Source organism: Mauremys reevesii, linkage group 1, assembly GCF_016161935.1.
Source record: "Mauremys reevesii isolate NIE-2019 linkage group 1, ASM1616193v1, whole genome shotgun sequence".
Classification (NCBI taxonomy): Eukaryota; Metazoa; Chordata; order Testudines; family Geoemydidae; genus Mauremys; species Mauremys reevesii.
In genome coordinates, this window is record NC_052623.1 from 279,840,086 (window position 1) to 279,863,785 (window position 23,700).

General features: G+C 41.5%; 1 protein-coding gene across 3 annotated transcripts in view; it reads right to left on the reverse strand.

Moving 5' to 3' along the window:
• NUDT4 (nudix hydrolase 4) overlaps window positions 1-23,700 on the reverse strand; it is a 56,156-nt gene that overhangs the window by 8,303 nt on the left and 24,153 nt on the right. For 2 of the 3 annotated variants that reach the window (XM_039496597.1, XM_039496583.1), the window contains 2 exons: window positions 8,194-8,238; window positions 1,600-1,687 (listed from right to left, as the gene is read on the reverse strand). In XM_039496597.1, the coding sequence (XP_039352531.1) occupies window positions 1,600-1,687; window positions 8,194-8,238 (133 nt within the window). The remainder of the gene's footprint in view (window positions 1-1,599; window positions 1,688-8,193; window positions 8,239-23,700) is intronic. The other variant, XM_039496592.1, reaches the window with a different exon arrangement.

Sequence of the window (23,700 nt, forward strand, 5' to 3'; positions counted from 1 at the left end):
AGGTCAGGAAAGCATGTGCAAATGCCAACGGGAGGGGTGGAGAAGAGCGGGCCGGGCTGGGCCGGATTTTTAATGGCATGCTGCTGCCTGCCGGGGTCCCGGCCGCCGGCCCTGCTCAGCCCGCTGCTGGCCTGGGTTCGGCAGTGGGCTGAGCGGGGCCGGCGGCCGGGACGCCAGCAAGCAGCAGTGTGCCATTAAAAATCGGCTTGTGTGCCGTCTTTGGCATGCGTGCCATAGGCTGCTGACCTCTGACCTAAACATAGCACAGGGGTTCTCAAACTGGGGGTCGGGACCCCTCAGGGGGTCATGAGGTTATTATGTGGGGGGGTCAATAAGCTGTCAGCCTCCACCCCAAACCCCGCTTTTGCCTCCAGCATTTATAATAGTGTTATAAATTAAACACACACACACATACACATATATATATATATACACATATATATATATATATATACACACACATATATATACACATATATATATATATATACACACACATATATATACACATATATATACATATATACATATACATATACATATATATATATATATATATACATATACATACATATATATATACATATATATATACATATACATATATATATACATATACATATATATACATATACATATATATATATATATATATAGGGTCGCACTCAGAGGCTTGCTGTGTGAAAGGGGTCACCAGTACAAAAAAGTTTGAGAATCACTGACATAGCAGGTTTAGCCAGTGAACATAACTTATGTGTAAGGTTAAGATTTTTTTCACAGTTATTTTTAGTAAAAGTCACAGACAGGTTTTGGCAAACAAAAATTCACAGAAGCCTGCAACCTGTCCGTGACTTACTAAAAATGATTGGGGGAGGGGTGCGTGAGACTGCAGTCCAAGCAGGGGGAAAGACAGCCCAAGCCCCACTCTGGGAGGGGAGGCCAGATGGCTCCAGGTACTCCACTGCTGGTTGAGAGCTCTGGCCCTGCTGCCCTGAGGCTGATGCGGAAAATGTCACAGAGATCTCAAAGTTACGGAATCTGTGACTTTATGATCTAATCTTATCCTTGCTTATGACTAATATTGGTGTTGCTCGAGTGCTAGAGAAGTGATGAAGTATAAGTTTGACTAAAGCTAATCAAAGTTTTTCATTAAAGTTTGATAATGCCTTTGTCATTGTTTTCGTATGGAAATCAAAACACCTTTTTGTTTTCTGGAAACAAAAATTGGAAGTTTTTCAACAAAAAGCAAAAATCTGCTAAAAATAGTTTTCCATAAAACATACCCATTTTCTAAACACTTGCAATTACGACTAGACTAATTATGACTAGACAACTGGGAGTTCCAATTATGTCTAAAGTTACCGTTTATCCCATCTTATTGCTTTATAAGGCCTACTTCATATATTGTGTTATTTCTATATTGTATTTGAAGGTTAAGTTTTGTACAGTTGAGGAAAACATTTACAATCATTTCAGTTTTGCCACAGATTAGGGTTCTCTCCAGATTTAGAAAAGAATCCACTGTTGTAGGTTCTAGAAAATAAAAATACACTTCATAATTAAAGTTAGCACAGAGCAAGGATAAAAACAAAAACTTGCCTATGTTAACTGAATCCTCCCAGTCTTCCAATATTTCAGTCACTGTCAGAACGTAAACGTAAGTCCTATGCTTCCGGTCTTGGTTCTGCTTGAATGTTAGAAATACACATTTTAATTCACAGTAATCTGGAAGTTATTTTTAAAGACATACTTTTTAAAAAATTCACATTCTTAAATTATTTACCTTAGATTAAGGTGTGCAATGTATCTGATGACAACAAAACCAACTCTTTTATTGACTATATTCAATAGTTATAAAATCCTTCATAAGCCTTACTATTGCAGCACTAAACAAGAGAATTTGAACTTCCATTTTTCCATCAAACAGGAAAGCCACCCTTAGTATTGAATAGAATCAAAATTGAAAGCATAGTGGATGCTATGGTGTGAAAACTGGATGATATTCATTTAGTTAACTCTCAAACATCTACACTTAGGAGAGAGTCCAGGAAGGACCATCATGCTCATCTAGTCTGACCACATGTATAATGGAGATTACAGAATTTCACTCAGTGTAGGTGAAATAGACAAGGGATTCATGAGCAAAAGAGTGTGCTCCTTAATAATTAATACTGAATCTAGATCTACCAATACTAAGTTATGACTGTCAATGTTCCCTCTAATTTTTTCCATCCATGTGTGGAATAAATTTTACGTGCACCAAGGTAATGTGCGGATGTGCACCACCAGTAGAAACAAAAAACCTATAGAAGCAGCAAAGAATAGGAGCCATCCGTCTATAAGGTGCCACAGGATTCTTTGCTGCTTCTACAGAAGCAGACTAACACGGCTACCCCTCTGATACAAAAAACCTATAATTTTTTTTGTATTTTATTTATTTACATTTATAAATATAAATAAATATATTAACGTTACCATAGGGATAATTACTCCAGCCAGCACAGGTTAAGCATTTTAGAACTCACTACCCAAAGTAGTAAATTTAAGTGTAAGAAATAAAAATTATGAAAATGCACAGACCAGTCAAAACAGTAAAACAACACTTTGAAAGAATACAATTACAGAGAATATAGGTGCATTGCAGGAAGTACCAAGTAGTAACAACAGCAACTAGTATGAGAGACGTTGTGCGCGGTCTCACTGAAAGCTCTCCTGCTCCTATCCTGAGCCACGTCCCCCCTCCCCTACTCTGCAGACATGAGGTATTGGGTGTGGGCAGCACCTGACATCAGCACCCCCCTTCCACACCCTGCACGAGGGTCCCAGGAGCAATGTGGCTGCACACATTGGAGGGGGGCACCTGAACACAGCTACCAGATTGTGCACAGCTCTGCTAATCAAGTACGTGGCACTTGAATCACTCTTGGGCGGCTGCCCAACCACACAGCTTAGAGGGAACACAGGTGACTACTATATAACAGAATGCTTCTTTCACCCTGGAGGTCTGACTGGTTAGCAGACCCCACTAACCTACTAGAGAAAGCCTTTCTTTCTTTCTTTCTTCCCTAATCACCCAACAGCTTGCAGTTATGGGTAACTCATGGATGACAGCAAAGTAAGTACCCTTAATGGCTGCTCTTTGGGGCGCTCCAAAGCCAGTTTTAACAAGGTAGAACAGAGAAACAGATTGAGCATCAGAGACAAGAGGATCTGTAGGGGAATTTAAGCTGGCTACTGGAACAAAACTGAACCATCTAACTTGGTTTGTAGTGACATATGAGACTTCTGACTTATCTACCCAGAATGTTACTGTGTGGCAAGCCAAGGTGTGAATCTACAGTGCATTAGATTGCCATGCAGTATTGTCTCGTGTAGACATGCCCTAATAGTGCATATGTAGGCTGTTTAAAATAATTTACTGTTTTGTTCTAATTCCTAAATAAAAGTTCTAAGAAGGTTGTTGGTCAACATCACAGTCAGCAATCCTTAAAACCCTGTTAGAGTTGCAGGCTGATAAGCAAGTAGTGTACCCAGATCCCAGTCTAAGAGTAGGAGAATTGAGAAATTCCACACAGGGACAGGTAAGGACAAGAAACCAAACACCTAAGGTGGGCACACTCAGACTAAAAAGGGGCAAAAAGATGTAGTAACTGCAACAGTGATAGAGGGAACTTCTCCAATTCAGTCAACTTAGTCCTCACAGCATAGGCATCTTTATTGCTTTACCACTGGAGTCCAGCATGCCTGCCCAAAAACAACCTAACAAACTATTCAAATATGTAGCTTAACTCCTAGCTTTAACCCCTTCTCCTAAAAGGAGGTATAGTGGCCGGTTCCTTACCTTCTAGCTTTGCTTTAGAGATGAGGCATTACAAATGGCCTCCGATTTAGAAAGTTAAATATATTAGCTGGTAAGGAGCTCCATCCAACGTGCCCTAAAACTGAAGTCAGTTATCTAGGGGAGTGAAGCTGTTTAAAGTGCGGACATGCCTCCAACTGAAAAGCCAGATAAGGGATGAGTAACTAGACAGACATGGTACAGCTGTTACCTAGTCTGAGGGCTTGTCTAGACCTGCATTCTAAATTGGTGCTGCTGTGATCGATGTAGCAGCACTGATTTAGCGGGTCTGGTGAAGATGCGATAAGTTCATGGCAGAGTGCTCTCCTGGTGACTTCAGTGCTCCAACTCCTCGAGAGGTGAAAGCTAAGTTGGAGGGAGAGCATCTCCTGCTTACATAATACACAGCAGACACCACGCTAGGTCGAGATAAGCTACATTGCTCAGTGGGGTGATTTTTTCACATCCCTGAGCGACGTAGTAACTCACATCGACTTAAGCAGCAGCGTAGCCAGGCCTAGGAGTCCTACAGTATTAGATGTAGCCTAAAAGAAATGCTAGGGCTACACTATGAAACAATCTGAGCAATAAAGTGAAAGCAACCAAAGAACAGAGGTACCAAAGAATATTGTGAGTGTTCTCAGTTAAGGGGGGGATCCAGAGGAACAGGCTGCCCGCAATTAGGCTAATCCAAATTTGCTTGGAGATGTGGTTGGCGGCCCATACCCCGGTTGGGGTGACGGGCATGAATGAATGAACAAATCCTATCTGTGTAAGATTTTGTACCAAAATGATAGTTTGTGTAAATAACCTATACAAATTTAGGGAAAAAAAAAACCACACGGAAGATTCCAAAAAGTCTACCTATTAGGGATCTCATGCATATCTAGATGCATATCTAGTTTACCTCTGAAATATTTGGATACTATGGTGACACTCGCGTGAACAGTGGCTGAACTTGGAGAAAATATTAACCAATCAGCATTTTATTGGTTTCTGGAAACCTACAGCTAAAGTAGATGTAGCAGATGCAGTAATCTCTCTGCCTCGCTCCACGTGACTTGGGCATCAATCCATCAGTTCCACAGCATCCTCCTCAAGAGGAAAGAGTATTGTACTGTTAAAGATGTTAGAGAAACAAGGTGGGTGAAGTAATATCTTTTATTGGTCCAACTTCTGTTGGTAGTATTTGACATGGAATGTGAAAGGGGTATTTAAGTATGGGAGACAGATTTTTGCCATTTCCAAAGATGGAAGTGTATCCCTGGGCCATGTATGTCTTAGCTGATTCAAAGTTTGCATTTTATCCTATTCATAGGCTGAATGACTTTTTTTTTTTTTTTTAAGTCTGTTCACTGGCAGGTTGCTGCTCTAGATAAACTCCACCTAATATTTGATTCTGAACTTTTGTAATGTGAGTGCCTCTCTCAATATATTTCATACCACCACATAGAAAAATTGTATGTCTCTACTCAGACTGCCATTTAAGATCCAAAGAAGGAAGAACATTTGAAGCTATCTGGATTTTCAAAGTAGAAAGAAAAAAAATTAGGAATGCGAGTACTCAGACATCATTTAGACATTGAAGCCATATTTTATCTCCTATGGTATATGAAGCCATATTTTTAACTCATGTCTTAAAACTAAATATCTGACAATCAAGTGAATTTGTTTTAATTTTAATTCTAGTTTTTATCTGTTGATGCTTCATAACTGTTCAACAGTCATTGCAGTTTAGCATAAAGTCTGACAGTCACATGACTGGATATTTTGAAACAGGGTATCATCAGCCTATGGAACTGACTGCTGCACAATATGGAAAATAGACAAGAGCCAGATTAAAATAGAAGCACTTGTAGTTTAACTAGGCTAAAAGTTACTCTGAACATCAGTACTATATATCCAAGCTTACTATCAGCTATCTCAAGGAATTTCTGCTCTCCATGGTATAGCATATCGAAGTATGCAAGGTATATTATGTTTGTCTTCCTCTGAGGCAGTTATAGGTTTCTAAACACTTGTTAGGACTTCAGTTCAGAACTTGTGAAACAGTTGGCATAACCACCATTTAAAATACAGCTACATTCACTGCATTGCTTGATGTGTTATGTCAGTCAAGTCACTGTCTGAGAATCAGTCCTTGAGAGGCATGGTTTTGGGAGGTAAATAAGGTGGAAATTGAGAACTACTTTCAGGGTGTAAGTAAAATAAGATTTGTAATTTTTAAATCTATTCTTTAACAATCTGTAATCCTAAACATTAATTTCCATTAAAGAAGCAAAGTTATACTGAGACTATTTTCTTGTTGACAAATTTCATCTATCTTTTTATTTACTCCAATTTAGTTTAGGATCACCCCACTTATTTTTCATACTGGCAAGGAGTTCAAGTGCATGTGTTAGATTTCAGCCATGAAATAATGGTAAAATTATCATGTTAGAACCTTTTGTAGTAGATGTAATTCACTCTACCTTTCTTTATAAGTTAATTTCCTGTGCCAGACAGCATCCGTTTATATGTTACACCTTCGCCTAATAAAATTGTTTTCATACAATGGCCAGTCAATGCAATATGTTCAACATGCCTTTTTAAGTAGGCACCTTTATTTTGTATAGCATTCCTTTTCCAGGACAGCTTGGCATCATTTAATAGATCCCACCACACACTTAAGTGGTGCTTCAGGTGCATATTGTACTATGTATTAAATTGAACCATATAACTATTTTAGTTATTTTGGCCTTGTTAATATAAGCTATTTATTTATAAGTACCCAGTAAGGCTTTTATATGGCAGATATAATTAACACATCTACTCAAGCTTTGCTTTGATTGTGGAGCAGGGGAAGACTCCCCTTGTCTTTGAAACTATTGATCTGTTACTCTTTTAAAGGGATAAATAACCTAATATGCTACTGTTGCAACCAATGTTTAAAGTAACTATAGCAAAAATTGGAGGTTTTATTCTCCAATTCTTTGTGAGCATTTGACATTATTTTGAATCATCAGTTCCCCATTTGTGTGGGTCTGCCACAAAGCATCAGGGGAAACATTTTTTAAAAACAGGATAATAGTGACTGTCAAACTACAAAAATTGGAAGATACAGTTGTAGTACCAGAAGTTAAAAAGTAACTCAAGCTGACTAGATTGGGTCCCTTTGTCACCCACACTTCAAGGACAAAGGAATGTTGTTGTTTTGGGGATTTTTTGCTTTTGAGAAAGCCTGATTTTTAGAATTGATTTTTTAAACTCTCCAATATTCTAAGAATGTTCAATCTTGTCTTGTGTGAAGCCAAAAGTAAAACCAAGGAAATGGACTGAAAGCTCTCAGAGACCTTAAAAGGACTAGGTATTGAATCTGAGTTGCCCCCACTGATATTGACTGATTTTTTTTTCGTCTTTCATATGAAGCACCAGAGATGGCCACAGCTGGAGAAGGGACATTGGATAGTATTGGCCAGTGGTCTAAGGTGGTATCAAGCATTCTCTCAAGTCTTGCTCACGTGCTCAACAACTAACTGATGCCCATACTCAGGGTCAGGAAGGAATTCTTCTCTCCTTCCCCCACCCCAACCAGACTAGCAGTGACTAGGTCTTTTTGGTTTGTTTGTTTAAAAACACAAACAAACAAGACACAAACCAAAAAAAAAACCCACCTTCCCTGCAGCATGGAACTAGTCACTTGCTAGAAACATCTGGGTCTCATTCTCTGATTTCAGGGGCTTCAGGCACTGGTTCACCCTTATCTCTCCTGTTCTATGTTGCATACAACGGAGAAGTCTATGTTGCATACAACGGAGGGCAGTAATACTTTGGTTTAATGCCAGTGGGCTTTTAGTGTGCAGGTGGTTGGGTAGTGTTCAGTGACCTGTGATATACTGGTGGTCAGACCAGATAATCTGGTGGTATTTTCTGGCTTTAAAGATCTATGGCTATTTTAGAAAGCTGGGTGTTGAAGAAAATGTTTAGTCTGAATTAAAAAAGTCTGGTTTCACTTTTTTGGTTTCCAAGTGTCAAGCCTATTAGTTCTTCAGGTATCCATACATTTCTTCCAGGAAAATTGGGAAGAGAACACCTGGATTTCCAACATCTTGAAGACTTCCTACTTTCCAGGCCCTAAACATCAGAGAAGCAAAAAAGCACAAGCCCATTTCCCCACCTCCTTTTCCAACTTTTTTCTTTTAAACACTTTAAATCTACTTTGTAAGATCAAAACAAGTAACACTTGACTTTCTCGGAGAACTTCAAATCTGGTACTACTGCACAGATGTCGGTTTCACCAGCCTATCAACTTGCACAGTCGACACATCTGTATTTAGGTATGTGTGTTTGGGTTTTTTTGTTTTTAAATAGCTCACCTCAAATATCCCCAGCAGTCTGCCTAGTTTTCCCTTTACTCCAGCCTACAAAAGAAAAAGAATAAAGTGTTACTATGTCAGGTTTTTTGTTTTTTTTTTAGTTCAAAACTGAAGTCTGACTTGTGCTTTTGTAATGGAGTTGCTGCAAGCCATATAAAAATGGATTACACAGTTTTATCAGCAGACACTGTAGAATATTTACCTAGACACCATTATATTACTTCAAAATGACCCCAAACTTTCTGGCGTCTGAATATGCTTGTGGGTCAAAAAATTTGTCTATTCAATAATTTGTGGACCTAATAGGAATAGGAAGATACATATCTGATCTTATTGACTTAAGGTGGTGTGCAAGAGCATATTAGCACCAAACTTCAGAGAACAAAGAATAGCTGAACTCACATATGCATCCAGACCTAAATGTTATTTTATTTGCCACATTCCTCGTAAGCTATTTACACATTAGAAAGAAACCAAATGGGGGACAAAGTGAGTTAAGGTGAGTAGAATGAAATAAATGGAAGCATTAGAGGCATACTTTACCAAGACTGAGTAATAAATTCAAACTAAAGAACCAACAGAAACCCCTTTAACAGGTCAATAGTCATTCCATAAGAAGTAGAAGTCCAGCCAGTGATGTCTGAGAACACTGTCAACAGGGTAAATCAACAGGCAGGACTCTAATACCATTTTAGGGTACCTGATATGCCAAGCAGAGTTATATGAATTGCCCTCACACAATCTGGACATAATACTTACTTTGTACATGGTTCACAAATACAGATTTAAGTCATGGCCAAACCTACGTTTGGGATCCCCACACCTGTAGTTTACATCTCTATTTTTTGAGTTAGCAATGCTAAAATTCAGAGTTGTATTTTAGAAATAGCTTCTTGGCACACCTCCTATACAAGAGAAATCACTCTCTACCTAGTTTTCTTCACTTTCATATCTACAAATAGTTTGAAATATTTCCAGTGAAGAGGCACTATTTTATGCTTTACACTTAGGTTTGGATTTGCAGTTTGTTCAGATTACTGATTTACGACTCAAGGGTAGCAGACCCATTTGCAGATGAGGCTATAACAAAGGGTTTTGTACACTTGAAATGTTACAGCAGCACTGCTGTAGCTGCAACACTTCAGCATAAATGCTACCTATGCCAATAGGAAGGGTTCTAGGTAATCCGCCTCCCTGGAGGTGGTAGCTAGAGTGATGGAACACTGGTTGTTCAGTCGGCTTAACTAGGCCACTCAACTCAAAGAGTTGTGGATTTTCACACCCCTAAGCGATGTATTTAAGCCAACTTAGTTTTCTACTGTATATCAGGCTTCTGTATAGCCTTTTGATATAATGTATATAATACATGAATTCCCAATACTGTAAAAATTTTCCAGCCTTCAATCCCTATTTCCTGTCTTAGCTAAAGGATCAGAATAATTGATGGTATTTTATGCCTTTGAGATATTTAAGGAAGAAGGTGGATTTTAATGAGAAGCTCAGACAGGAGACAAAAGCGTATAGAGGTTTTAACAAGCTGCTAAGAGACACTGCATATTGCTTTATAATGAGCTCTCATGACCACTAAAGTGAACATTTTTTTAAATTTTATTTTAAACAAAGGCAGATGGCTGGTGTTCTTCATGAAGCATCTTTGGAAGATTAGGACTGAGCTCAGTCCTATTCCTGGCAATGGGAGTTTTGCCACTAATTTAGTAATAAGATTGAGCCTGAAGTTACTGCAGAATACACAGCCAGCTGCTTTGAATGCATAACAGCTTGCTAGAACTATTACTACACAGCTTTGAGCACATTTTATAAAACACTTATTTTTTTAAACACCTGAAAATTAGGGTTGACCTAGCTACATTGCTCACAGTTGGCAGTTTCACACCCTGCCTAATGGAGTTGGGTTTACTAACCCCACTTAGATGCAGCTAAGTTGATGGAAGAATTCGTCCATTGACCTAGCTACTTACAGAATAATAGAAAAACCCTGTAATTGTATTAAGTGTCTATGCTACAGCAGCATAGCTGCAGCACCACAGATGTCCTGCTATAGCTGCTTGTAGTGTAGTCATACCCTCAATGAAGACAGCAGTGAGCCTTCTGTTGAGCATACTTACTAAATAATCCTTTGTATACCACTGAACAATACAGCTGAGACTCAGAATATTTACTGCCTTATGTAATTCATTGGAGGTCCCTGTGTCTACTGTAACTTCAGATGGAATTTCTCTGGTTGTTCTGCTCTGATGAAGTGCAGCTGCCCAGACATTCTTATTTGACCAGTCTACTCTCCCAGCGTGCAAGTAAAACTTGGCAATTTAGTAAATTTCCTGAAATACAGAAACCTGTATTTTTAACAATACTCTTTTTAGCATGTGGCAATTCTAAACTTTATTGTACAAGATTAGAAATATTCATTTTTTATTCTTTCCAGAAGCAGTGGTCTCTTCTTGCCACTCCTAGAATCTGAAGTCTGAAAGAACCAGCTATTCTGTAGTAAAAATGACAGTTTACTGGAAGTAAAGTTAATGGAGAGTGTGGCTATAGTTGAGGCAAATAGATTTTCTTCATAAAGGAAACCTGTTGGTTTGCGTCTCTAACTGTACCAAGACATTTGTCATTTGAGAAAGTCAGAAAAATGTAGATTCATGCAATTGGAATTCCATAGAATGGTTCAGTGAACTGAGAAAATTGTGTCATTCCAGAAGCTACCCTATTGACAACTTTTTAAGAATATAGTTAGGTTATGTTTCATCTGATCCAGAAAAGCTTTAAGTAAATTGGGATTTGTTTTGCTTGCTTGTTTTTCAAGTTTCTCCCAATTCCAAAGCACCCTAGTCTGACAGACCATGTTAAATTGGGTTCCAGAAGTCTGACAAAGTTAGATTAGCAACACTTCACTACAAATACACGATTATGGCTCCTCCCTACATCAAACGCCACAGAGACTTTCTTACAAAATCAGTTTGAATTGGTAGGACGTATTCAACTGCTTAGAGCAGTGGTTCTCAACCTATTTATAATTGTGGGCTGCATGTTACCTGGGCTGCAGGTTAAAAACCACACAGACTCCTCCCCCACCCCCAGCGCCTCCAATCCAGAGATCCCTCCACAAAGTGGGGTCAGGAGTGGCGCCCTGGGCGGGGGGCCTGACAACAGCCCCAACACTGAACCTGGCTATATGGGGCTGGGTGTTAGCCCACCCTGTGGGGCCGGCCGGTGACTCCGACTCACCCTGCCCGGCAGGGCAGCCCGGATGTCACGGCGCTGGGTGACCAGGCAGCCAATAACGCGGACCTGCGAGGCCACGGCCTTTAGCACACAAGTGGGCTGCAGCTGTGTGCTAATTGGGCTGTGGGTTGCAAACTGCTGGCTTAGAGTAATAAGTTTTAAAAGAACATATTAGTCTAATCATTTAGCAGTTTTAGTCAAATCTTCCAACAACTCAGGCTTGAGTCTGCAAATGACTTTTAGCCCATATTATAGGAAAGTTGCATTTTATACTGGAAAGTCTGGAAAAAGCTTTAGAGGTGATCCAGGGAATTACAGATCAGTAAGTCTTACACTTGTACCTGGCAAATAGGGTTGTTCTATTTTTAATTAGTTCAAACATCTAAGAGATCATGATGCAACTGATCTAATCAGCCTGGTTTCTACAAAGCAAAATCACGTCTCACCAATCTTAGAATTCTTCGATCATGTCAGTAAAGTAATGGATATAGAAGAGCCAGTTAAATTTAGACTTCCAAAAAGGTCCTGCCAGATTTTTAGTAGCCGCTTGTGCAAGTCCTGAGGCATAGGTAAAAGACTGGCTAGAAAACAAGACAGTAGAATTAAATGGTCAGTTTTCATCAATGAAGGGTTAACAACAAGCAGGGTGCCTCCAGGAAATTCAAGCAAGTTGTGTGGTAGCAAAATTTGCAGATGACTCAGTTTAGATTAGTCAGGACCAGGGAGGACTGAGGAACTTCAGAGAGACTTAAGCAAACCGGGCAAACAGGCAACAGGATGAGAATTTAAATTCAGTGTTGATAATGCACATGGGAGGGGGAAAACTGAAGTGCTCATACTCTTTACAAGGTTTCTTTCCTGTGTTAATTTAGAACCTAAGTGTCACTGTAGACAGCTCAATGAAGACCTCTGCTCTAGGTGCAGTTGTAGAAAAAAAATAAGGTGTTAAGATGTATAAGGAATAGGACTGAGTGTAAGATTTATAATACCTTTTATATGCTCATGCAGTATTGGTCACCCCATCTCCAAAATATTGCAGAAATAGAGGGATTCCAAGAAGCAGTAACAAGTATGAAGTGAAGGGGAAAAACTGGGATTATTTATTTTAGGAAAGGAGTAAGAAGGGATGTGACAAAAGTACATAAAACAAATTGTTCAGAGAAATTAGACAGCTTCTGTTTTTCCTGTCTTGTAACAGGAGCGAGATCAGCTGGCAGATCATCCTTTCCTGAGTCCAGTGCCATCTTAGCAACCTCCTTGGAGCAAGTCTATTTAAAGCTCTAAGGCCAGCAGGTCCTAACAGGACTGACACTGAGCAGCAATCTAGAATATTCTTTCCCAGGAGCTGGGGGAAAATGCATACAGTATGTCAGACTAACAGGGCTTGAAGATAAAAAGGTTTTGGCTCCACCATAAAGCAGGAAGGGAGCCTTGGTCCCCGGTTTTCAGCATGAAAAGAGGAAGTTGCTCACCTTGTGTAATAATGGTGGTTCTTTGAGATTATGTCCCTATGGTTGCTAGACTTCAGGTGTGTCTGCGTCCCTGCACTTCTGATCGGCGATCTTTGGTAGCAGTGTCTGTTTGGCCCACACATGTGCTCTCACTCGTGTTGTGTGTTGAGGCTAATTAGCGCTGCATGGGTAAACCACCCTCAGTTCCTTCTCTACCGCAAAGTCTCCATTGAGAACTCTGAAGGAGAGGGGAGGAGGATAGGTTTTGGAGCACCCATAGGGACACACCTCAAAGAACCTTTGTTGCTGACAAAGTGAATAACTTCCTCTTCGAGTAGTGTCCCTATGGGTGCTCCACTATAGGTGACTCCCAAGCAGTATCTCTGATGGGAGGTTGGGGCTTCAGCGTAGAGTCTTTTATGGATGACACCACTGTGGAGACTCTGCTTCTGACGCTATTGCATAGTGTTCTGCAAATATATGAGCATCAGATGCCCACGCTGCTACCTTGCAAATTTATGAGATAGGAACATTCTTGAGGAAGGCACCGTACGTGGAAACTGATCTCATGGAATGTGTATGGATTCCAGATGGAAATAATCTATTGCAAGCATGACAGCAATGGTTAATACAGTTCAAGACCCATTTGGAGAATTTCTGGGCTGATATCACAGAGCCTTTTGACCTTTCTGCAGTGGAGAGGAAGAGCTTTGGTGATTTCTTAAAGGCCTTCATCCTGTCAAAATAAAAGGCCAACGTCCTCCTAATGTTGAGTGTATGTAGTATAGCCTCGCTGTTGTCATGTAAAAAGTGACAGTCGTGACACCTTATAGACTAACAGACGTATTGGAGCATAAGCTTTCGTGCATGAATACCCACTTCATCAGATAAATCTAGTGGACATTTCCAGAGGCAGGTATAAATATGCAGGCAAGAATCAGTCTAGAGATAACGAGGTTAGTTCAATCAGGGAGGATGAGGCCCTCTTCTAGCAGAAGAGGTGTGAACACCAAGGGAGGAGAAACTGCTTTTGTAGTTGGCTAGCCATTCACAGTCTTTGTTTAATCCTGAGCTGATGGTGTCAAATTTGCAAATGAACTGAAGCTCAGCAGTTTCTCTTTGAAGTCTGGTCCTGAAGGTTTTTTTGCTGCAGGATGGCTACCTTTAAATCTGCTAGTGTGTGTCCAGGGAGGTTGAAGTGTTCTCCTACAGGTTTTTGTATATTGCCATTCCGAATATCTGACTTGTGTCCATTTATCCTTTTACGTAGGGAATGTTGTCATGGTGAGGCTATGGGTAAAAGTGGGGAGGTGAATGCGTTGGTTTATGTGAAAAGATGAGGATGCCTTGGGGATGAACTTGAATATTGCCTAAGAGTGACCTAGTCTTTAAAGAATACCATGAAAGAGGGGTGGGGTGTGTCATTAGTGCCGCAATCTCCCCTATTCTCCTTGCCGAGGTGATGGTCGTTAGGAATGCCATCTTCATTGACAAGTAGGTAATTAAGCAGGTGGCCACAGGTTCAAAAGGCAGTCTAGTTAGGCTCTTTAAAACTAGATTTAGATCCTATGTTGGAATGGGGTATCTGGTTTGGAAAAATCTATTTGTAGCTGGGTGAGTGAAAACAGAGTATCCCTCTATCTGTTGATGGAAAGCCGTTATGGCCGCAAGGTGTACTTTGAGCAAACTGAGGGATAGCTCTGTCCTCTTGAAATCTAATATGTAGTCCAACATCATAGGGAGGACAGAATATGTCAGGGTGATTTGTTTGGACCAAACCTAAAACCCTGCCCACTTTTGCAGGTAAGTGAGGTGAGTAGCTAATTTTCTGCTGTTCAGTAGCACTTCCTACATCTCCTCAGAGCAGTAGTTCTGTGTTGGAATCATGAAGGAGCCAAGCCTGGAGCCAGATTATCTGCAGGTTGGATGGAGAGTTTGTCCTATGAGAGGAGGTAAGGAGTGGGTTGAAGATGGATTGATGGACACATTGCAAGCTGTGACAGGTACAGGTACCACATCTGTCTCAGCCAGGTAGGAGCAATCAGTATAACATTTGCTTTCTCTTTTTATTTTCATCAGGACCTTCTGCAGCAGAGGGAAAGGGGAAAGGAGTATGGGAGGCCCTTGTCCCATGGGAGACTCAAAGAGTCTCCTAACAAGAGTTTTCCCAGTCTGGCTATGGAGCAATAGAGTGGGCATTTCCTGTTCAGATAAGCAGTGAATAAGTTTATCAGTGGGGTTCTCCATTGATAGAAAATGCTGTGGAGTACTGTTGGGTTCATTTCCCACTTGTGGTCATGTGAAAAATTGCGACAAACTGTCTGCTGTTATATTCTGTACTCCTGGTAGGTAAGTTGTGGACATCAAAACCTTGTGGCAAATGCACCAATTCCATAGCTTTAGCGCTTCCGTGCACAGTGGGTATGACTTGGCACCCCTTTGGCAGTTTATGAGTACATGCACACTGTAGTCTGTCATGATTTTTTGTGTGCGTGTCCCTGAGCAGTGGGAGAAAGTAAGCACACGAATTTGACCACTGAATTCGAGTAGATTAATATGGAGAGTCACCTTCATGGGAGACCACTTGCCCTGAGTCTTGAGGTTGTTCACATGTGCTCCCCAGCCTATCATGGACGTGTCTGTAGTCAGAAGCAACGTGTGTGTAGGGGGGTAAGGGTGTGTGAACGAGACCCTCATACAGACATTTGTTGGGTCTTTCCACCACTCCAGGGAGTGTGACCCTGGAGGGCATTAACAGAGGTTTGTGTGGAGAGGGATAGCTCAGTAGTTTGAGCATTAGCCTGCTAAACCCAAGGTTGTGAGTTCAATCCTCAAGGGGGGCCATTTGGAAATTGGCCCTGCTTTGAGTAGGGGGCTGAACTAGATGACCGCCTGAGGTCCCTTCCAACCCTGATATTTTATGATAATCTGTGTTTGGTCTGTAGACAGATTTGAGTCATGTCACCTCCTCTGTAGTCTGGCAGGAGATATTTCTAACATGCCTGCCTCCACATGCCCAAGAAGCTGGAGGCAATGTCTGACATTTGTAGAGTAGTCAGGCTATGAAATCTGAGTTGGGGAGAGATTGGCCCCTATAAACACCAAGTGCTGTACTGGAGTTAAGGTTGATTTTTGGACATGGATTTGTAGACCCAACTTTGTGAATACATCCATAGTTCCCTGGATGGCCCATAGGTCATCTTTGAAGGAGTGGGTTCTGAGGAGACAGCTGCTTAAGTATGGGTAAATCATGATTCCCAGGGTGCATAGATAAGATACTCTGGAAACTGATGAAAGGCCAAAAGGAAGTACTCTGTACTGGTAATGGTTCTGACCTAGGGTAAATCTCAGGGATCATCTGTTGGATGGTTAAACTGATATGTGGAAATAGGCATCCTGGGGGTAGAAGTCAAGAACCAAGTCTCCTTGTTCTAGAGATTTTTTTTTTTTTAAATCACTGCTAGTGTGACCATCTTGAATTTGTGCATTCACATATTTGTTCAATGCTATGAGATTTAGTAGGGTCTCCAACCTCTTTTCTTGGGGATCAGGACACATCGGAATAAAAGCCTTTACCTCAGAGGTGTACCAGAATGGGCTCTATGGCTCCCAGGCAGAGCAGATAAGAGTGACTGTTAAGATGAGAAATAGCTTGAGAAGGGCCCCAGAAGAGGGATGGGGAGAGAGGGAGGTGAAATGGATAGAGAATCTATTGGAGATACCCTCCAAGGGGATGTCTACACTACCCACTGCATCGGCAAGTAACGATCAATCTATCGGGGATCGATTTATCGTGTGTAGTATAGACATGATAAATCTATCCCCTATCGCTCTCCCATCAACTGCTGAACTCCAGCTCAGCGAGAGGCAGAGGCAAAATCGACAGAGGAGTGGCAGCCGATCCTGTGCCATGAGGATGCGAAGTAAGTAATTCTAAGTTGATCTAAGATATGTCGACTTCAGCTACGCTATTCTCATAGCTGAAGTTGTGTATCTTAGATCAATTCCCACCCCCGTAGGCCAGGCCCAAGACCCAGTCAGTTTTCCCAATTTTGGAGAAAAAGAGCAAGGCAGCATCCAAAAAGACACAAATAGCGAGTTGCAGTTGTTGTAGGGAGTGGTCTCAGGGCCTTAATCAGAGCATCAAATTGGGATTTTGAGGTGAAAGTCTGGGATGTTGATGATTGAGAGTCTGTTTACACCTCTCAACTTTAGGACTTTTGTTGTGACTCATAGTAGCGCTGCAGCAGGTATTGGGGCAGCCATGATTTGTCAGAAGACTGAGGACTAAATTTTCTTTTCTGTCCCAATGTGTAGATCCCCAAATCCTTCAGTGTGGGCCCAGAGTCTGAGAAGGTGAAGTGATGTGTCACTCTTATCTGTAAACAATTTGGAGCCCTCAAACATTGTCTGTACCTTCTTTGGCAGCCCCAAAAGGTGTGACGGGACAAGCATCATGGTTATGACTGCTGTGATACTGAGGGGGTAGCCATATCTACAGCATCTAGTGCAGTCTAGAATGCTGTTCTCTCCACTAACTGCCCTTCATAAATAATGGACTGTTCTCATTGTGCTCCTGGCAGATAGTCAATAAAAACATTATGTTTGGTATAATTAATGTGGTCATATTTTGTCATAAAGGCCTGGTAATTCACAATTCTGAAGCACAAGGTTATCAAGAAGTATGCTTGCCTTCCAAATAAGTAAAGTCTTTTCCAGCACTTATCTTATGGGGGTATTTCGTGTGATGTTGGTGGCCATGGGAATTCACTGCATCCACAATGATGCAGTGAATTCCCATGGGTGTGACAAAAATTCTGTATCCTTAGGCATGTATGTAGTTTTTAGTCAGCCATTTGCATGTTGGTGATACTGAGGCTGGTGTTTGCCATATTACCTCAGCTGGATTCAAAAGCACCACGTTAATTAGGAGGGTGATCCTCGAGGAGGACATGTGCAGTATGTCTAACAACTTATGGTAGGTGTCCTTCACCTCCACGAGAAGGATCTACAGTGTCTATTACCCTCTTTGTGATGTTCTGAAATAGTTTGCCATTGTCAGCGGAGGGAGAAACATCGCCTTGTCTGTGGAGTAAGATGAGATTTGTTTGTGGTGTGGCCTCCTCTCCTAGTCTGGTCTCCTTCTCCAAGTTTTCTCAGCGGGTTCTAAGGCTCTGGATATAGAGGCTGAAAGACAGTGCCTCAGACTCCCAGTAGGTGACAACAGATACATGGGAAGTATGGGGCTTGTAGACTGCCCACAGATCTCCATATGACCACTAGTGTGGTGGAACTCGTGGCTGGTTATACCACAGGAGTGGAAGCTCAGAGCAAAGGTGTATCTGGGAAGTTGCCAATTTGTAGACAGAGGAACCATGGTGAGAATGCCAAGAAAGTGACCAGGTGGCCATCCTATCTGAGGATATGCTGGATACTCATGGAGCCAATAAGGAGAGTGAAAGTGCCTCGCTGCTGCTGTTGATTCTGGGATTTGAGATGCAGTAAGTACTAGTACTGAGGAGAGAGGACTATGGGGATCTCAGATATAATGAGGGCCCTGGAAAAATAAATTCCTGCAGGGCCATGATCAGTACTAGTAGGGCTTGTCAGTATTGACTTCTCAGTACTGAGAAAATTGGTAGCCTTACTCAACGTGGACATTCTGGCAAGAGTTGTTTAGAAGTTGTTGGTACAGAGGATTTCTGCGCTGATGCAGTCTTTGTAGGGATAATATGGTTTGTGTTCTTGCTTCGGACATGTGGTGCTGCTGCTGCTTTGGAAACTGTTACTACACACTAGAACTTAATGTTTCCTAAGTTTTACAACCCTGCAGCATTATAAAATCTTAATCTTAATTTCAAATTATGCACATTAAATATATTCTAGAAATAAATTGCAAAGTTTTGAACTGAGTTGGTATCAGGAATTTGAAGCCTATCCTAGTTCAGTGGTTCCCAACTGGTTATCTTTAGATATGGCTAGTTTCAAAAGGAGTAGATGTTTCCAGCTGCTTTTATAAAAGTGGCCAGAACTTCATGAACTACCTTGAGCCCTGTTAAAATTGTTAAAAAGTTCCCACTGCAAATACTGCTGCAAACATAGCAGTGGGGACTAGAACGTCCCACCACTAGCAGAAGATCAAGGTGGCAGGACAGCACTTTTAGGGTGAAGGAAGCTCTATGCTGATCTTAAAAGGGTCAGCTGTGTCACCAAATTTGCTCATTACTGAATGCTTATCCATTAGCTAACATAAAGCCTTGTAAATGTGTTCTGCAAGTTATATTGTTCCAGTCTCAATCCCAATTCCACTGACAGTCTTTTTTTTAAAAAAAAAATCAGAAGTGTCCCTTAAAAACTATTGTGCCATCCATGAAAGTCAAGTTCTCACAAAAATAAGTCACTTATTTTTTGAAGAGCTTGTTTTGGTCAAAATGCCAGTTTAAAGACAGGAGCGAAATGATTCAATTTTATATTTGGCACTCTTCAGTGGTAAAAATAGAAGTTTTCCCCTCTTCCCCATTTCTTAACAAGGGGAAAGATTTTAAACTCATTAAAAGTTCTTACTCAAGACAATCAAGAGTTTTAGAATAGTTTTAGTGTTTACTCCTGGAATGTTTAACAAACAAAAAGTCTACAGCAGAATGTGGCTAGATTTGAAGTTCCAGGGCATTTATAAAACTCCCTTACCCAAAGGTTAGAAAAGAATGGTTATTTACCTTAAAGTTACCATGGTTCTGAGTTGTCCACACAGATTCTACTCTTTGTGCACATGCACCATATGCACACACGATTGGATTCTTTTGAATAGCAGTGTCTTGGAGCAGTGCTTGGGTTCTGGATACCCTCATGACCACCAAAGCTGAGGGCATAAGGGGTGGGGCAGCCTCAAACACCTCAGTTCTTTTGCCAATGAAGAATCCCAAGTTAGCAGGGAAAGAGGATGGGTCACAGAATCTGTATAGTCAACACATCTTAAAGAATCAGACTTACTGTAAGGTAAATAAATTATTTTGAGTGATTGTCCTCACAGTATCCTGTTCCTGGAGGTGTGCAAGAGTCCTACTTATATAGATTGGAGGACCACACCCTTCTCAAGCTTGCATCTGATCTAGACACGTGCACCAAGGTATGGATGCAGGGTGGTAGAAGTGTGGAGTGAACTCCAAGTTGCTGCCCTACAAATCTCAGTCAAGGGGACATTGTTCAAGGTGGCACCAGCAGTCATCACCTGGGCTTGAGTTGAATCAGACTTAATGTGTCCAAGGGAATTTCTTAAGACAGCAGGCACTCGTGCAGTTCAAAACTCATTTAGACAGCATCTGCACGGCTACTAGTTTGTCCTCATCTTCTGCACATGGGACAAATAGCTTTGGCAAGATCCTAGGTAGGCAAAAGGACAATGCTTTAACCACATCGAGCACATGAAGCTTTCAGTGAAAAACACTGTTTGCGAAGAGAAACTGGCAGAAGAATGGGCTGATCAATATAAATGGGCTGATCATTCTTAGGCAGGAATTTCAGATTCCTCACTGTAACCTTTACTTGTTTAAGGAGGACCACTCCACATAAGGATCTCCTATACTTCTGGCCAATGGGGCATCAGGAGAGGTAGCAATGGGCTCAAAGGGAGGACCCATTAAGCCAGCTAGTGTGACAGAGATCCTACAGAACAGGGGAATCTGACTGGTTGAAAGGCATGGGTCAGTTCTTTAAGAAACCTCATTACAGCTTTTGTTTTAAAAGAAACATTACACAGAATAGTCTTCAGATCCTTGTATTTGACAGGGTGTTACCATATGGGAAATGACTGCCTAGGAAGGAGTACTGTGGAAAGGGATATGGGGGGTCATAGTGGATCACAAGCTAAATATGAGTCAGTAACACTTGCAAAAACAGCAAATACTCTGGGCTGCTTCCAATACTCCTGCTAATACAAGACACAGGAAGTAATTCTTCCCCTCTACTCCGCGATGATTAGGCTTCAACGGGGGAGGGATAGCTCAGTGGTTTGAGCATTGAGCTGCTAAACCCAGGGTTGTGAGTTCAGTCCTTGAGGGAGCCACTTAGGGATCTGGGGCAAAAATTGGTCCTGCTAGTGAAGGCAGGGGGCTGGACTCGATGACTTTTCAAGGTCCCTTCCAGTTCTAGGAGATTGGTATATCTCCAATTATTTATTTGGAGTATTGTGTTCCGTTCTGGGCACCACATTCAGGAAAGATGTGGAAAAGTTGGAGAAAGTCCAGAGAAGAGCAACAAAAATGATTAAAAGTCTAGAAAACATGACCTATGAGGGAAGATTGAAAAAATTGGGTTTGTTTAGTCTGGAGAAAAAAGACAGGGGACATAACAGTTTTCAAGTACATAAAAGGCTGTGACAAGGAAGAGTGAGAAAAACTGCTCTTAACCTCTGAGGAAATGACAAGCAGCAATGGGCTTAAATTGCAACAAGGGCGGTTTAGGTTGGACATTAGGAAAACTTCCTGAGAGAGTGGAATAGGGAGGTTGTGGAATCTCCATCACTGGGGATTTTTAAGAGCAGGTTGGACAAACACCAGTCAAGGACGGTCCAGATAATACTTACTCCTGCCTTGAGTGCACGGGACTGGACTAAATGACCTCTCAATGTCCCTTCCAGTTCTTTGATTCCATATTGGAGAGAGTGAGCATGACATGTCAATTTAATAAAATCACTTAAAATGAGTGAAATCTCTACCTGTACACATTTAGTAGACCAGGCATGTCTACCAAATATTAATATTCAAAGAAACTGGATAGGTATACTTTTCTTGCAGGTGACTGTATTTAAGAGTATTAATAAAAAGGTACCCAAATATCAAAGTACCGTATTTTCCGCACTATAAAGGCGCACCTAAGAGCCTTAAATTTTCTCAAAAATTGGCCGTGCGTCTTATAATCCGGTGCGCCTTATGTGTGCGCTGAGTTCCAAAATCTGTAAAAATGTTGTTGTGCGACTTTGGTAAGCGCTTTGCTTGATTGACTGTCGGACCATTTTTCGCTGACACAGGGACGTAATACGTACAGTACGTACGTTTACCTTCTCCACTCCTCCGGTAGGTATACTACCGGTATGCTGCAAAACAACATTTGTTTGTCTAAGGACCCCCGAAAATGACACCAGTGAAGAGACATGCTTACGAGGCACAATTCAAACTACAGGCTATCAGTTACACGGTTGTAAATGGGAATAGAGCAGCTGCGAAATAATTCAACATCAATGAATCTATGGTTCGGAAGTGGAGGAAGCAAGAAAATGAACTGCGCCAAGTTAAGAAGACGAAACAGAGTTTCCGCGGGAACAAATCGAGGTGGCCACAGTTAGAAGACCAACTTGAACAATGGATTATTGAACAAAGAACAGCCGGGAGAAGCGTCTCTACAGTCACCATTCGACTGAAGGCAACGATAGCACAAGACATGAAGATCGAACACTTTCAAGGAGGTCCTTCTTGGTGCTTTCGTTTTATGAAAAGGCGCCATCTCTCCATCCGCACAAGAACTACCGTGGCGCAGCAACTGCCGGCGGATTACAAAGAAAAGCTGGCCATCTTCCGCACCTACTGCAGTAACAAGATTGCTGAACAGCCACCTGGCAACGAGACTGACTCCGACAATGATGAGAGAGAACCCGGCATGTTTGATGGCGAAATTGCCCAGCTGTTCAATTCAGACACAAAAGATGAGGACTTTGATGGATTTGTGGGAGAAGATTATTTTTTTAATCAATGTGAGTGTATTGTTAAATAGTAGAATAAAGTTCAACTAAACTCACTGTTTTGCTTCCGTTACCTTTTTACTACACTATGAACACCGTTACCTTTTTTTGTAGACCGTATGTTTTAGCATGCGCCTTATAATACGGTGCGCCTTATGTATGGGTTAAGTACAGAAATAGATCCCGTAATTGAGACTGCGCCTTATAATCCGGTGCACCTTATGGTGCAGAAAATACGGTACTTATCTGTCCTCTAGTCTATTTTGGAAGCCTGCTTTATGACATATGATTTGACACTTCAAGAGGTCCTAATAGAGTCAATGTTGATAGGAGCACTGTGGGAGTGAGGATGTGTAGACCAGCTTGATGGTGCCCTTCTGGACTCTGAAAAACTATGGGATTCCTTCCTCCATTGCATAGCGAGGTCCCACTGTGCGAGCCTCAGTGGAGACAGGTCATATTTCAATGAGGATGGTCTGCTGTGCTCCCTGGGAGACAAAAAGTGGCAAAAATCCTCCTCCATAAGTGGTGCATGCCATTCAGATGTCTTGTTCTTAGATCTATAGCTGGTTCTGATCAGTCATGAGGGACCTGTCTATCTACTGATTGCCTCTAAATCTGTCCAGGACTGGAGACTCTTGTACTGTTCCCAGAGCCAAGCCTGCTGGTGTGAAGAACTGTCAGTGCAGATAAGAGTGTTGGTACCAAACAGTGTCAGCTCTTCAGTGGTCAGTGCCAAAGTTTTCTTCAGCACTGCATTCATCAGCACAGCACCACCCAGAGCTAGTGTAGGATCAGCCGCCTGAATGGTACCAGTAGCAGTGTGGCGTTTGTTATGGAAAGCTACTATCTTTTGTACCACTTTTGCCTTGAAGCTCTGACATATGGGAGCTTTAGAAGGGGCTGTGTCTTCTGGCTGAGAAGGGAAGGCTAGGTCCTTCCCTGATCCTTGGAGGGGTGCTCTTTACCTCCTCCTGCCTGTGCCAATATCAGGGGATATAAGTGAGATTTCTGAATGTCCCTCAAATTTGGGGTGATATCATGGCTCACTGGACAAATAAGTGACATGAGAAAGTGGCCTCT